Source organism: Saccostrea cucullata, unplaced genomic scaffold (genome assembly GCF_032062105.1).
Source record: "Saccostrea cucullata isolate Sc308-1 unplaced genomic scaffold, CSIRO_AGI_Scuc_v1 ctg3549, whole genome shotgun sequence".
Lineage (NCBI taxonomy): Eukaryota > Metazoa > Mollusca > Bivalvia > Ostreida > Ostreidae > Saccostrea > Saccostrea cuccullata.
The window spans coordinates 16,342-28,883 of NW_026932656.1; the positions used below are offsets into that span (position 1 = coordinate 16,342).

The following is a 12,542-nucleotide window of genomic DNA, read 5'->3' on the forward strand; positions in this document are numbered from 1 at the left end:
CAGATAGCAAATATTCTAAATTTTGAACTCGATCTACTTTCTCTCGACGCATGTAAACATCAACGGTGCTACGTCATCAAGTTATACGTCATCAATTTGATTTTGGCAGTCATTTATGTAGTTTCGCAGGGGAAGTCTCAAAGTTTTATTCAAAAGAGAGTCGTATGAGATAAATAGAACATCTATAATTGTGTGATTTGATATTGGCTTTATCCAACTCGTTGAAATGGTGTATATTCGCTCGGCAAGCCTCGCGAATATATACACCATTTCAACTCGTTGGATAAAGCCAATATCAAATCACACAATATAGATATCCTCTATGTCTTCGGAGCCTGGGAATCAGGAAATGTAGGTGACTCAATTTCAGAATAATGTCAGTAGGTTACTGAACTCTGTGAGAGTCAGAGAGCTAACTTTAGTACATGTATATGAGTGTTTAGGAGGGGTGCTAACCCCTCCTAGGCACCTGATCATATTTCTGAGATTTTTCCTGTTTATTGACTATATTTTTGAGTCTGATCTCTGATCTGATCAGTATCTTTACTTTTTACCTAACTGACCCTGTACGATCAGGGAAAATTTTAAACTAAAATTTACGACTGACAAGATGACCATAACTTTTCAAATCTCTAGTTTATTTATTTAGACAGGAAATTGATTTAAAAAAAAAGAAATTTAAAGAAACTTTTTATGAAATAACTTTTCAATTACTTGGAAGCTAAAATTTAAGCAAGAAATCTCAAAAGTCGTTGTTCTATCGATATTGTAATTGTTTTAATTGTGTACCTTAATAAAAATCAATGCTATATTTTCTACCTCGTTTTAGAAATTGTTCATACATAGAACATGCTCTTCCCTATCGAATCAACTGAGATATAGTATAAACTCCACATGCAAGTCACAAAGGTATATTGCTGCATAAGCAAGCGAAGTTGATGATGGAAAAATTAAAGTCATCACGACTATCATAAAGCTTTTTGTTAGATTACCATTAACAGGTCGAGACCACTAGATTTTCTGACGTCAGAATAAATTTGCATGTAAATTAGCTAAAATGTTTACTTTACCTACTTCTGAATGAGCCGCAATGCATTGTGGGCTACTACAAGTACCTAGCCGTGTTGAAAATTAAAGGCAACTTGAATTGTCCCTTGGAAACTTATTTTCAATTCTTTTTTGAAATTTGTGAAAGAAATATTTAAAATAATGCATAATCTTTCATTTTTATGCTCACATTTACAAAATTTGCTTTATGAAGCCTTATATCAATTTATAATACATCGGTCAGTATACCTTTGTTCAAAGAGACGTATTTACTAGTATAAGTGTTATCGTGTCGATAAAACATTGAGGTTTTTTTCACGTGATATACGTGTACATAGCTTTCGCTATATAGGTCCTTGTTTTAGACAGCAGGAGAAAGTGTGCAATTATTATTTAACCCCTCAATATTATCAGAAAGTGTTTTATGTATATGCAAAAGTCAAAGCGTTTGTACGATATTCGAGGCAACTGTTAATCATCTAAAACAACTCCAATATTAAATGTGAGCATGGAGCAGTGTCTTTAGAATATAATCTTTCAATTTCGGTCTAAAAAAGTTATAAAGATGCTCTAAAGTTTTTCCGGTGACGAGTTAAATTTTGTGCAGTAAACCGATGAAAACCACGTGTAGCCATTGAATCGTAAACACGTGGTAGACTGTTATGCTTTGGGACTCTTTCACTTGATTGGAGATCGGACGTGACGGAGACATCGTCACGTGTTGAAAATTGCCTTCCATATAAGGTAGTGGTCTCGACCTGATTAACGCCCTTTTAGTAGAATATCCAAATATGAAACAGATATGTTTCTTTTGAATACATGTCCATTGAAAGCATGTATTTTTACACCAGTTTAAAAGATTTCATAATTTTAAAAAGAACAAAAGGATGGTTTAAATCATTATCTAATCATTTAATCTTCTTTTTATTGGTAATTTACGGCAAAGCATGAAGCCCAGTAGTGACATTTTTTTCCAAATGTCCCAATACGCTTGTAGAAAATAAAATGTGGAAAACTGACTTCGAACACATAGTTTAGGTCATACTACTTGTCGATTTTAAAGGGACCAAAAAATCCGTTTAAATCTTGTTTATCTAAAATAAATACAAAGATAAAAGGAATGCGAAGGGTTTTTGTAATTTTCTTGCTAGGCTATTATCTAGAAAGTGTAAATAAAATGGAATAAGATCAATGTTATGAACTCCAGCACTCAAAAATAAGAAGAAAGCCGCATGATATCTTTTAGGCAATTTAAAAAATGGATATCAAATGGTTTAATTTAACATTATACCCCCGTAATACCGATCTTGAACATACTTGACTTTGGCCAGGGAATCAATCTGACAGTTATATTCACCCATGGTACATCGAAGAAATACATAGGCAAATCGTCTTAATTAGAGTATAGTGTTCTGATTCGACTATTATTTAAGAAATAAATTGATTGCAGTTAAATTAGGAAGCATGGACGTATTGTTTCTTAAGGCCCTGTCACATCAAGCTTCGTCAACACGAAGTCATTACGCTTTGTTAAATTTGAAAAATCGCCATGGAATCACAGGGAAATTACACAATGTTTTTCTAAAATTCTCTCAATGTGATTTTGTCACGTTTCTACAGCGTTCTCCGGGCGTGCTACTGCTTTCCAACGGAGATCTTTTGGCTCATTACTGCGCTTCCATGGAGTTTTCGCGGCATGTTAGGAGTTGTCACCTCGCGTTCACGGCGTTTACACTGCGCTGGCGGCATTCACAGAATGTTCATAATGCGTTCGTTACCTCTGGATATATATTCAGAAGGTATTTGACTTTTTATTTAAAGATTACACGATTAAAGGACTTCTACTTGTGTCAAGAAACATTCTTTAATGAAAAAAAATTATCTTGTTAATAATTTTATACTAAATTGGTGGTTATTGATAGTTTTATTATGAAAATCCATCTTTATAAGATTTTAATAATTCATATGTGTTTATATCTCGATCTTTATTGAGTTTATAATGTATGTAAAAAATAGAAACAATGAAAGGTTAGAAAAAATTATTAATTTCACCGCAACTCCACTGAAAAACAAAACATCTTCTGGTGTAACTTATACTTCTTCCACAGTCTACTTCCGTGTTCCTGGTCAGGAGAGCCATTGCTCTTGATTTGCAAGCTGGTTGACAGCGCTCTTATGACACAAATGAAGATAACGAACGGTATTCTAGATCAGAAGTCCATGAAACAATACCAAATAGAAGCAGAGGAAACACGGACCTCCAAAACATCAGAGTTTGGATCAGATGCCATGGAAGAGTGACCATTCCCAGCCGACCGGTCACACCCGCCCTGTGCATCTTGCCATGTTCAGGAAAAACCGGGGGAATCCTTACAATTCAGTGTATAAATAATGGACTAACAATTAGTATGAAAAACGTCAGTCTGCATTTGACTCATTGATAAACACATCATGCGTGAAAGCGCATTGTGATCGCCAATGGAACTGTAATAACGCCACGTAGCGCAGTGATTACAGAAACGACTCCTTGCAGTCGCTGTGTAATCGCAGTCATAAAAATCACAAGCCGATTAATCACATCAGAAACGCTGCAAAAATGCGAAAGAAGTGCAGTGACATATCCAAGGACTACGCGAGATCTCCATGGAAGCGCAGTCTACTATCAATGCGTTTATGCTGCGATCATGTGTGTCATCACGAGAATCGTACGAAGCTCGCACTGCGTTGTTTGAGATCTCACCGCGCTACTACGGCGAACACACAACACTTCCACCCCTATCTTATCAGACGGCGATCACATTATGCATACTTTATGCATACCCAAAGTGCGCGCTGTTCCCTGGCATTATAGGAGACCTTAACCGACCCTACCGCGTTCATTGGAGATCTCACCGCATTGTCACGGCGATGTAGATGACACTACTGCGCAAATCTCTGCGTTTTGCATTTTTTAAGGACGCCGTGCAATCTCTTTGAAGATGCAGGTGCCCCGGTCGTGTTTTAAGTACTCTTTTTTAAAATTTAACCAAGCTGAAAAGTCTGTTAAATCAGTAATATTGTCCATCAATTGATTTTTCTGTAATTTTCCTATCATGACAAGAAAGCATGGCGAATGTAACCAGTCGACAGAGTATGTTCACTCCTCCATGGCACCTGAACCCCCCACCCTTTAATTTTTTCGGAAGTCCTTGTTTGCACTGCTCCCATTTTGATTTGTTTAAATGGACTTAAAGCATACAAAGAAGGAGAAAGTAACAGTGTCCAATATATTGCTATATATTGCTTTTAAAGTTACTACCGGTATCTATGAATAATTTCATCATTCATAACATATTTTTAAAATCTACATATGTATTTCTATCAGCTTTATTTCGAAAATAGTGAAATGTTTTTCTATCTATATATACACACATCTGTAAGACTTCAATGTCCGATGGTCACACTTATATTTTATGGCCCGCGTCCCATGAGACTCCAAAGGGTGCTGAAAAAAGTTAATTTCGTCACAATATTCCGGCACCAAATCCATGAGGCCGTTGCCATGCATTTAAAACTTATTGTGTCCACCCACTAGAAATATAAGGGATATAATTCTCGAATACCGCTCGACTCATAAAGTTTGGTCCACGTACACTGTTGAACTTATCATGGAATAGTTTTCCACAAAACTTGAGAGTTTAAGGTTTAGTCTACGCACACAGTTGGACTGAATAGGAATAGTCTAGTAACCACCCAAATTATCTCGGCTATAGTTTTACACTTTTCGACCGATTATAGCTTTAGTCTCACAAATAACTGGGAGATAATGGTTGGTCCTCGTTTTAATTTTTTTTTAGCGTCTCTCTCGAGAATTTTTCACACATATGAAGACGCCACCACTTGCCTTTGAAGAGCTGCAAATTTTTATCAACGCTTGGCACTCGGGCTATTGAGCAGGGAGGGATCTTTCGCGTGCCAGCATCTACTATGACACGGGACCTTGGTTTATATGCTCTTATCCGAAGGACCGGTCTCCACCTCCCACAGTGGAATTCGAACCCGCGACGTAAGGATCAACTCCTTACCTTGCAACTCTAGAGCAGGACGCTCTGACCACTGCAACGCGGGCGACTAATATCTTTTAATATTTATTTAAAACAATTGGACCTTGTCATGGTGTGGAATTTCAATTTTGCGCTTCAGTACAACGCCGTCATGAACTTTTTTTTTTCGTTTCTCCGTACCGTCGGACTTTGCTGTGTCAAACTATCAGGGTTTCGTGCAGATTTTTGGCCTTGGCGTGGTTTTGGGGTTTCATTGAACTTAGGAATCCTACATACATATTTTTCTTTCAGATCAATATCACTGTATAGCTTAAATGAGATGATTTCTTTGGAATATGTATCTGTAAACACATAATGTGTTGTCATCATCCGATGTTCCAGTCCAAAGTAGGTGACTTCTGTTGTCATAACCCAATGCCTGAGTTGCTTGTATCATGAATTTTATGTTGAACAACAATGTTATAAAGTTATCGTCTTTGTCAACCATCTGAACCGTGTTGCTTATAGCATCCGACACAAGAATGTGTGATAGCCCATCTACACAGATTCCTTGTGGTGATAATTGTGATTTTGGTGGAAGTCCTGTGTAGGAGAAGCGATGTCTTCCCCCACGATCTGTCACCACTACCGCGTGGTTATATAAATCGGACACAATTATATCTCCGTTATGGTTTTCTGTGATGTATTTAGGAAATTTATATAGTTTTTGACCTGTGTTACTGTGGTGTATTGTCTGAATTTCTCGACCTTCAATGCTATACCGCATTACTTTGGCATCATTATTTGTAGGGTTATCTTTTTTATATCTCCTCATCCCAACCAGGAGATCTTCATTGATAGGAGAGCAGTAGACACACCTTGCTCCCCATGTTTCTGTACTCTTTACAAATGTATATTCTGTTTTGTTGTCTTTGGACAATTTGTTGATGTTATAATACTTGTCTATATAAATCAGTGTCCCCTTACTGGTCACAGTGTGTCCTCCAGTGCGACCAACTGTATCTGTCAAAGTGTGTAAACGAGTACCTTTTCTGTTTGTCAGTATTATCTGTCCATTTGGATCACTAATCCATACCATGTCAGTGGTCACACAGGAAATGTGAAAAACCTCTCTAACACTTTCTACTGTTAAAAATTTTTGAAAAACACCAGGTGACAACTTCATAGTAAGTAGGTATTCATTTAGTACTTTTCTCCTTCCTGTTGCTATGAATTGGATCTCTACTAGTAATTTGATTTCATCTATCATGTTTATTTCACTTTTCAGTGAAAGAGAATAGATATCAGGAATGTTCTTAACCCTAGGGGTTGTGGTTTTCTTTAGATAGAAAAGGAATTTTATCGGCTTGTTAAAAAGCTGTTCTAATTTGTGTATAAACATTTCTGGTTGGGTAATGTTTCTCTTCGGTTCTTGTAATCTGGATTTTAACATACCTATATCATTTATTACTAAATCGGTCAGATTCTTCAATCTTCTACTCCTTTTTAAAATTCTTTTCTTAAGATCAACTAATTTGGACTGCACACTTCTTTTGAAATCAGATTTGATACTTTCAAGGATAGCTTGATTGTTTGATCTTATCTGAATTATTTTGTCTTTGTGTTCTTCTCTGCACTTTTCATAAAGCGAGATTATGTCCAGAATTTCATGTTTACAATGTTTATCACACTCGGCACAGAATGGTAATTTGCACGACAAACGTCATTTTTCTAAGCACTTGTCTTGATGCCTGTCACATGACTCTGGTATCACAGAATCACCATACTTTAATCGGTCAATCACCACATTGTGGTAATTGGTATCAAGGTCTAACACATGTGCTTCTTTGCAATGAACACAGAAATTTTGTTTACAAGTTTTACAGTGGAATTCAAATTTTGCACTACAATAAGAACACTCTGTATATCCAAGTAGTACGTCCCGGAAAGCCTTTGTATTCATGGTTGTGTTTCTTTTTTATTTTAGGAATTTTTCTCTCGCTTTTAGCCTGCAAACTAAAAATACATAAAATTCAGAAGTTAATTTTTATCGTTTGTTTTCCTAACATGTTGTAGATAAGATAAATAAGATAAAATCATACTAAATAAATCATTTTATTAATAAAAAAAAAACAACAACATAAGACTGAAAGCTGATATAACACACAAGTATTTTGAAGATGATAATATCGATATACTGTATTTTCTTATTGACAACATTTTTGTAGTTTTTAGAGACCAGGTTGGAATTCCGATGGACAAGTCATTTTTCTCCTTTATTTAGCAACTAATTTTTATATTCCCGTTAAGCAGAATGTAATGAAAAATAAAACACTTGTTTTTGCCTTTATCTAGACAATATATATTTATTTATATATGTATATGCGAAGTTTTATTAACCTAAAATATTTTTCCCTTTATAACTTGACTCGATTTATCCCAGTGAACTTGAAATAAAAGAATCACAGTGTCTGCAATTTCTGATTTATATTTGAGTGTTTTACGGGCTACAAACGACAGAGGTCAATTTGCAAAGAAAATTTATGACAAAAAATTAAAAATGCTTTGACATTTCTATAAGAAACCATCCATATTTATGTAGTAATATTCCCCTATCACCTGGATATGGTGTCTAAGTGTGCTGACTTTTTCGCTGGCGAAAAGCATGCTCTGAGTATGGTCTATCTTTAAACAGGGACAGGCTACTCACACATATGGTAATGTTACAGGCCTGGGATTTAAAAATTAAAATCATAATTTTGACCGTTAATATTTTGGTCCTTGTAATTACCTTAAAAGCAAATGTAACCTATCACTTGGTCGACTTTTGGCTGACTCTTTTCCCAAAAATTCGAGAGAACTTTGATTTCGCACTAAATTTTAGGATTTCCATCGCTAATGGGACCAAATTCCATACCCTTAAATATTCGTCAAGTACATAATACTCTGATATCACATTAAAGTATTTTATAATGGAAAAGGGTTGACCGCGAGAAAGTTTCAAAAATTTTCTTAATTAAGCAGTAGTTAATTAACAAAGATTGCATTTAAGTCTATGGAGAAAAGCGTTTTTCAAAATAAAAATTGAAATACTTTGAATATCAATAAATTCTGCGGTGGAAAGATGCATCGAAACATTAAAAATAGAATGATAATTCAAAACTTTTTTTTTACCGGCTACAATTCTTTTGATTGATTTTTTTTATTAATTATAAAAGGGGAGATAACTCTCACCAAAATTCATGGTCATTAATAAGGACACATCCCCTACTAAAAGTAATTGATGGGAAGTATGTCTAAATAATTTTTTAGTATTCAATGCCTACATATATCTTATGTATTCAATTTCATTGAATATGTTACTATTAGGGATTGAATACCTTAACTAAAAATGTTCCTTTTACTTGATCACAAATGGACAGGTTGGGATAAATATCTGACAAGACGATATAAAGATAAACAAATTTATGGTCTCTATCCTTTTGATTATATTTAGAATAAATGATTTGACGTCACTGAAAAAATAGTTTAACGCGAATTGAAATCTTAGGTATTGTATATTTTTTAATATTCCTTCCACGTAGAGTAGTTAAAATATAAAACAACAGAGAGATCATGACAAACTTTTGTATATTAAGATTGAAGGAAACATAATTAACAGGAAGAAAAACAGTTTAAAAGATTACAAATTATAGTTTTAAAAGGATACATCATATACCTGACAAAATTCTACAGGCTGTAATACACTTACCACAACATTCAATAAAATTCAAAAGACATCGTAAGGTGCACGGATTCCTCTATATAGCTGATTTAATACCTTTAATACAAGATGATCATTGTTACTGGGAGAGCCAGGATAATTGTCTGCTCACTAAATACACATAGGCTTTTTAAATCATACAATTTCTTGCTTTGTGCTTGTTTCAATTAAATCTACTTGTATCTTGCATTCACCATTCACAATTGAACATATTTTAAGTGACAAATATCAAATGTCAATGAAAAGAGAACAGCAAACACATGGGATTTAAACGTTTATTTTGTCAAGGTCTGTGATATCCATTACTGTCATTCTAATTGTTTGGTTATACGAGGACGGTTAAAAAATTACGCGCACTTGTTGCACAGAAAAAATATTTGAAGAAATAATCAGGAAAAATGTCACAAATAATATAAAAGAATCTATACATATATGATCCTCAAAATTTCATATCAAAATGTTGTAATTTGTATCAATTTTGAGTGATTTATCAGGACATATCATTGAGTCACGGAGCAGCAAAATCTTCGACATCACGGACATTATAAAAAAAATTGAGCTTTCATTTTCTCAACATTTTCCCAATAGTATCAGGCGAAGCGGAGCAGTCACATTAATTCATAGATACACCGATGATTTGAATATTTTTTTGTCCGCGAATCGTCGCCCGACCATCAAACGTTGAGCCATATTTTGATTTTCACGGTCGGCCGATTGCATAAACAAGTTCTCAAACAATCGGCGGTTTTATCGCCCAGTAGTTATTGCATGCATGCTTTTACAAAGCGGTTCCAAATCGAACACGTTGCTTTTCCTAAATTACAATCATGGGTCCAGTGAAAGGAAGTCCCCCAATAAAGAAGGACAGCGAGGATACACAAACATTATCCCATGATAATATGCAGCATGGAGAAGAGCCGCCTGTTAAAATAAGTGGGAGAGGAAAGCCGGGGAGGTAGGGGAAGATTTATAGGAACAAGAGGCACATGGGCCACATCGCACACCCGAGCATTGTGGCTAGGACAAAGTAGAAATTGGTTTACTATTTCAAAGTTTAAATCCAAACGTTTGGCCCCGCCCTATCCCCGGGGGCCATGATTTGAACAAACTTGAATCTACTCTACCTGGGCATGCTTCCATATAAATATGAGCAATTATGGCTTTGCTGTTCTTGAGAGGAAGATTTTTAAAGAATTATCCTATTATGATATATTTCTATATAAAACTTTGGTCGGCCATTGTGGTCCCGCCCTACACCCTGGGGACATGATTTGAACAAACTTAAATATACACTACCCGAGGATGTTTCCCCATAAGTTCCCTCTTTCCTGGCACAGTTGTTCTTTAGAAGAAGATTTTTAAATCAAGCCACCAAATTCTCACTTATTCTCAATTATCTCTCCCTGAATGAGGGCGTGGCCCTTTATTTAAACAAACTTGAATCTCCTTTACCCAAGGATGCTTTGTGGCAAGTTTGGTTGAAATTGGCCCGGTTTTTGAGAAGAAGTCAAAAATGTGAAAAGTTTACAGACAGACGGACAGACGGACGCCGGACAAAATGTGATCAGAAAAACTCGCTTGAGCCTTCGGCTCAGGTGAGCTAAAAACTCTCACCAGAAAGGCGGTCTCTGTTCCTATTCCAGACCTAGGGGAAGTAACAGAAGTAAGGCCCAAGAACAAGAAGATGAGAATGAGGAATGCAAAAATGTTTCAGTTATGCTTTCCAAAAATGATTAATATATTATAGACTATGTGTGGCACAAGGCTCCCTACACCTTTGACAAGTACGATTATAGATATAGAGATACAAAGCAAAAAGAAAGGAATTATACTTCCAAAGCAAAAGAACTTGGTGTAAATTGGACTGGTAAGAAATATTTTTTTATTTATTACTGTAAACCTTTAAACAGGATGCCACTTATCTTGAATACTAGCAAGGAATGTAAGGAGGTATCTTAAAAATCAATTTCATTCGCCTAAACATAAATGCTTTAAAATATGAAATTCCCTAAAACTACAAATTTATAAACAATAATATCAATTAAAAAAAATCATTTTTCTGAATTAAATTACATGTATTTATTGCAAAGAATGTGAAAACAAGGTGGGAGTCCTTTCGCATATCATTCACTCGTCTTAGGAAAAATAATGAAGGAGAAGACGAAGTCAGGAGCTTGTCAAGTTAGGATAAAGGAAGCACGAAAGCATCGGTTGGAGGTGTTAGGTATTCTAAGTGAGCACTGGTGAATAAACTTTTCTTAAATCATTCAAAATGGTCTCCTTTTATTATTTCAGATAGACATAATGACACAACCACGTGCAATGGGCGAACGAACAGCATGGGGAGCATTCCTTGCTAGTTCATGCCAATCTATTGACGCAAATCAGTTCCGGATGTTCCAGAAAGAGAGCTGGAATGTTGTTCGTAAATACTTTCCCGAGATCCCTTTGCCACCATGTGCACATCTTCCACCGCCCTCAGCATTTCCTTCATTCCATGCTCCTTGGTAACAGCAGTTCCAGCCTCGCCAATTCAGCGACGGCCACAGGGTAAGTTTTTTTTTTTACAAATACTAGGCAATGAAGTACACGTCTTCGTTTTTGTTAAAAATATCAATATAATTTTCTTTCCGATTAAATTAAAACATTTCATTTTATTTTCTTAAATTACAGATGATTTACAAAATACCCAGACCACTTGCCTCTGTCCCGGCCACTTGGACTCAGCCGTCATCTGGTCTGTCAGCCTCCACCCACATCCCGAATGAATCCATCACTTCAACATCAAGTATAATACGAAATGCTTGGCTCATTATGGATACAACTGAAACCAACACTACGTCGTCTACGACCACTGGAAACACCAACAATCCTTTGGTCCCATATACGCAGGCAGAAAATACGAGTGAAGGAGAATCTACATAATTTGTTGCAAAATAACATATTATCACCAGATTTATTTTTATAAATAACCATGACATACATCTTATAACCATGATATATATCTCCCTTACGTGGTTTTTGTCATATATAAAACAAATAAAGTAAAAAGACATTATTTCTATATTCAATACTGTATTTTTTATTAAATTGTCTTAAGATCACAAGATATGTATACAAATGTATGTAAACAATCAATTTCTGTTACCAATTGCAGCGTCTTGCCAAGTTACTACCCCAACTGGGCTGGAATAGTAGTATTTTAGGTATGTTCGTATTTTATGTCCCTCTCTTGTTGCACGGGGTGCGCGAGCAGCGAGTTCTACGTCAACTAGAACTGTGTTGGCTCTTTCATAAACCTGGAATGACGTTACCTTGTTCATCTTCTTCGTCCAAATCTTGATTTTGCAGTTGGGGATACCTAACTCGCATGATGTTATAAAGCACCAAACATGCCTTTACAATGCAACGAACTTTCAAATGCTGGGTCTGAAGCGTAGTCAGGAGGAAGCGCCAGCGACAGGCCAGGATATCAAATGCGTTCTCAACTACTCGGCGAGCTCGAGAAAGTCAACAATTAAATATTCTCTCCTCATAGATCAAGGCTTGCTGAGAAAAAGGTGTCTGCATCAAGTTACGAAGTGGAAATGCATTGTCTCCAATTAAAAAGTACGGTATAGGGTATTCATCGCTAGGCAAAGCCGAAGCATCCGGTAGCCCTAGACGGCCTTCACGCAGATCTGGCTCTAGGGAAGACTCATTAAAGACAC

The 12,542-nt window shown here is 35.9% G+C and overlaps 1 protein-coding gene across 1 annotated transcript; it reads right to left on the bottom strand.

Moving 5' to 3' along the window:
* Positions 1-5,400: 5,400 nt before the first annotated feature.
* LOC134235730 (uncharacterized) lies at positions 5,401-6,339 on the bottom strand. Its single transcript, XM_062717878.1, has one exon. The coding sequence runs from the start codon at positions 6,337-6,339 to the stop codon at positions 5,401-5,403; it is 939 nt and encodes a 312-aa protein (XP_062573862.1).
* Between the last annotated feature and the right edge of the window lie 6,203 nt (positions 6,340-12,542).